The 3,011-nt window shown below is 43.7% G+C and overlaps 1 protein-coding gene across 1 annotated transcript; it reads right to left on the bottom strand.

Moving 5' to 3' along the window:
- LOC117307011 (alpha-2A adrenergic receptor-like) lies at window positions 1-2,104 on the bottom strand. The gene has a single exon (XM_033791636.1). It carries the CDS (start codon window positions 1,935-1,937, stop codon window positions 699-701), a length of 1,239 nt encoding a protein of 412 aa, XP_033647527.1. The 5' UTR covers window positions 1,938-2,104; the 3' UTR covers window positions 1-698.
- Window positions 2,105-3,011: the final 907 nt, after the last annotated feature.

Genomic DNA, 3,011 nt, shown 5'->3' with positions numbered 1-3,011 from the left:
AAATTATTTGTAAATCTGTGAACTTTGTTTTTTTGTACCGAAAGTGTATAATGGCTTTAAGGATTTATGAATAGCCACATCAGATCTATTAAAGTAAGTAAATGACCCACTAGGATAACTGACAAAGTTGTCATCACATTGCTGCTGTACACAGAACAGAGGTATTGACAAAATTGGGAGACCTCCAACATCGGAGCTAATAAATAGCGTAGTTGGTAGTAGAACGCACGTTATAACCCGTTGGCATAAAAAACAACACTGCTTTCTTTACTATATATGCCCTGATTCAATCTTATAGCAATATTACACTTTACATCACCAGAACAGTGACACCTTGGTTAATACGTTTCCATAAAAATCACGAAAAATCGAGGAATAATATCCCGTTATTTTGTTCAATAACATAACCGTTTTAGAAGTAATTTACATTAATTACTCGAAAGACAAGGTTTGATCCACATAAGTAAACATACATGGTAGCTCTGTAGATCTTTGTGTTTACCATTGCAACGAATTCTTTGTGAGGTGAACTATTAATTATTATATTGAACGTGCGGACACTATTGATGCGGTATTTTAATTATCTACAAAGGCCAACATATGAAAAAAAGGTTGTTTGAAACAAACACATGACCTTTACCAACTTCTTTGGAACAAAAGCAAAAAAGTACATGCTTTAGCTCGATATGTGCGAGAGTCTAGCACCTTTTGCAAGGAGCTGTAAGTTTATTCTTATAAAACTGCCAGATCTTCCTGTGCATTATAGCATATAGGAACGGATTCAGTCCAGAGTTTGACAAAAGCAAGTTCGACAGATGATTCCTGACTAGTCTTGCGGGGCAGTCTTCGCAGCTAGAGCCAGGGGACAAGACGATGAAGATGGGGTACGGGAGCGTGCAAAGCGCAAACGCACCCAGGAGGATGGCTAGACGGACGGCTGGTTTTCTGTAACGATTGCGTAGATTATCCCGTGTGGATCCTGAAGTTCCTACTCGACGTGCCGCGTCACCGAAACCAAAGAAGGATTTCTTTCTTCCTGCTCCCCCGAGGCTTTTCCGTTTGATTGGCCGAGCGGGTTGAGCGGTTTCACCGTCGGTATTGGTTGAGGCTGGCACGCTGCTGAGCTCCGTAGACTCCACACCGCTAAGGTTGTTATCAGAACTAACTGTAACACTTGTGACGGGAGGGGGTGATCTATCCAGCGCAACCTTATGGACTAGTTTGTTATTGACGGAGTCTACTGACGGGTGATGGGTGCGGGTTGGTTTACGGAGGCGCCTCCGTAAGAGAATTGAGAACCGTAGAGTTGATAGGAGCATGACGAGGAACGGGACGGCGAAGAGGAGGAAGAAGATGACGATGACGAAGCGAGGGTCACTCCGGACAGGGGAGAGGCATTCGTGGCTGTAATCAACGCTAGAGTAGTCTCCAGCGAGCCAGAGTACGACCTCAACGGAGCTGATGAGGGTAGCGATTATCCACGCCGCAGCGATGGTTAGTTTCACATTACGGGATGACTGTAGCTTCAGATAGGCTGGGTACTCTCTCGACACCAGAAAGTAGCGGTCAAGACTGACTGCAGTGATGGTGTACATCCCCGCAGATACTCCGATGACGGAGAAGTAGGCGTTGATCACACACATGGCCTTTCCTAGAGGCCAGTAGCCGAGACCAGTGTGAATGGCAGCCACCGGCAAGCCCGTAGCGCCGACCATCAGGTCGCTAAAGGACAGGCTAAGTAGGAGGAGATTACTGGGTTTCTGGCGGAGTAGTACGTTGGACACGAAGGCAGATATGGTCAGGATGTTTCCAGCTATAGTTATAACGGCGAGTACGAGGAGCACAAGTCCAAAGAATATAGACCCAGATCTAACCGTCTCATCTGGAATAGGCGTCGTCAGGTTGGGAAAAGTGCCATTATTCGTGAAGTTATCCATGTTTACCCTAACCGAATTTGTTCGTTCAGAGGCAAATCTGTAGTTTAATCAAAAAAAGTATAGCGTCCTTTCCCAAACAGAAGCAGTACTAGTCAATGTGGATGCGGGACAATGACTTGACAGTACAGTACAACCATTGGATAACAACCGACTGTTATTGGCCTCCAGTTGGCCTCGTACCCAGAAAGCAAATTAATTGTATTTTCGGTTTGTGATATCCGCCCTTCATCACGCCAACCAATTAATATTCCCTTTATCTGGTAGCTCAACACCTATTATTTACATAACAACAGGTTAAAGGAAGTCCGGTGAATTGTAACACTAGGCACTGCTCCAAAGTCATCACCCAGGATAATATTCTACCAACTGTATTCCTTCTTTTTAAATGTCAGTTCTTCCTGGTTTATAGTCTAAAACAAAGATCGATATTCTTTAGGGATAGACGTTGCTTGATGTGACACTTGGTTTATCGAAATAAAATAAAAGGCTTTTCACTAACAACAAAAGAAAATATCTTTGAAAATATCTATAAAAAAATGTGGTTAAAACCTCTCAGTCCTTACACATCTAAGCTAAAAAATTACACCAAACTATGTTCCCAAACCTTACAACTATGGCATTGACATCTGACCCTTATAATTAACTCATTCAAACGGGAGGGGTGGGGTGGATGGATGTATGGGGGGGGGGGCGGGTCGGGCACGGGCATTGCGTGTATATGCGTATTGTGGTGCTTTCCAATTCAATTCAATTCAACTCAATTCAAGTACGCACATTTATTTTCATAATTCCATTTAGAAATAACGACGTTGTGGGGGCGGATAAAAACAATTTGTGTTCGATGGAGGGGGGGGGGGCACGTGCCCTATTCGGACGTGTCCCTCGTAAGATACGCCATGGGTGTTCCAGAAAAAGGGGACTAGCAGGTCAGTGAAAATCGACCCCTATAGTTTCGATCTAGCTCCCCTGACTTTTTGTCCAATCCTCTCAACCCCACCCCTCCCCAACAAACCATAATCGTTCAACATTTTAAAGAAAAGGAGGTAAGTCAAACTTATTTTGATTTTCAATATT

Source organism: Asterias rubens, chromosome 2 (assembly GCF_902459465.1).
Source record: "Asterias rubens chromosome 2, eAstRub1.3, whole genome shotgun sequence".
NCBI classification, from domain to species: domain Eukaryota; kingdom Metazoa; phylum Echinodermata; class Asteroidea; order Forcipulatida; family Asteriidae; genus Asterias; species Asterias rubens.
This window is presented reverse-complemented; position numbering and strand designations above follow the sequence as displayed.

Coding starts and splice junctions, on each gene's coding strand:
- LOC117307011 (XM_033791636.1), bottom strand. CDS start 1,937: ATGGATAACTTCACGAATAATGGCACTTTTCCCAACCTGACGACGCCT.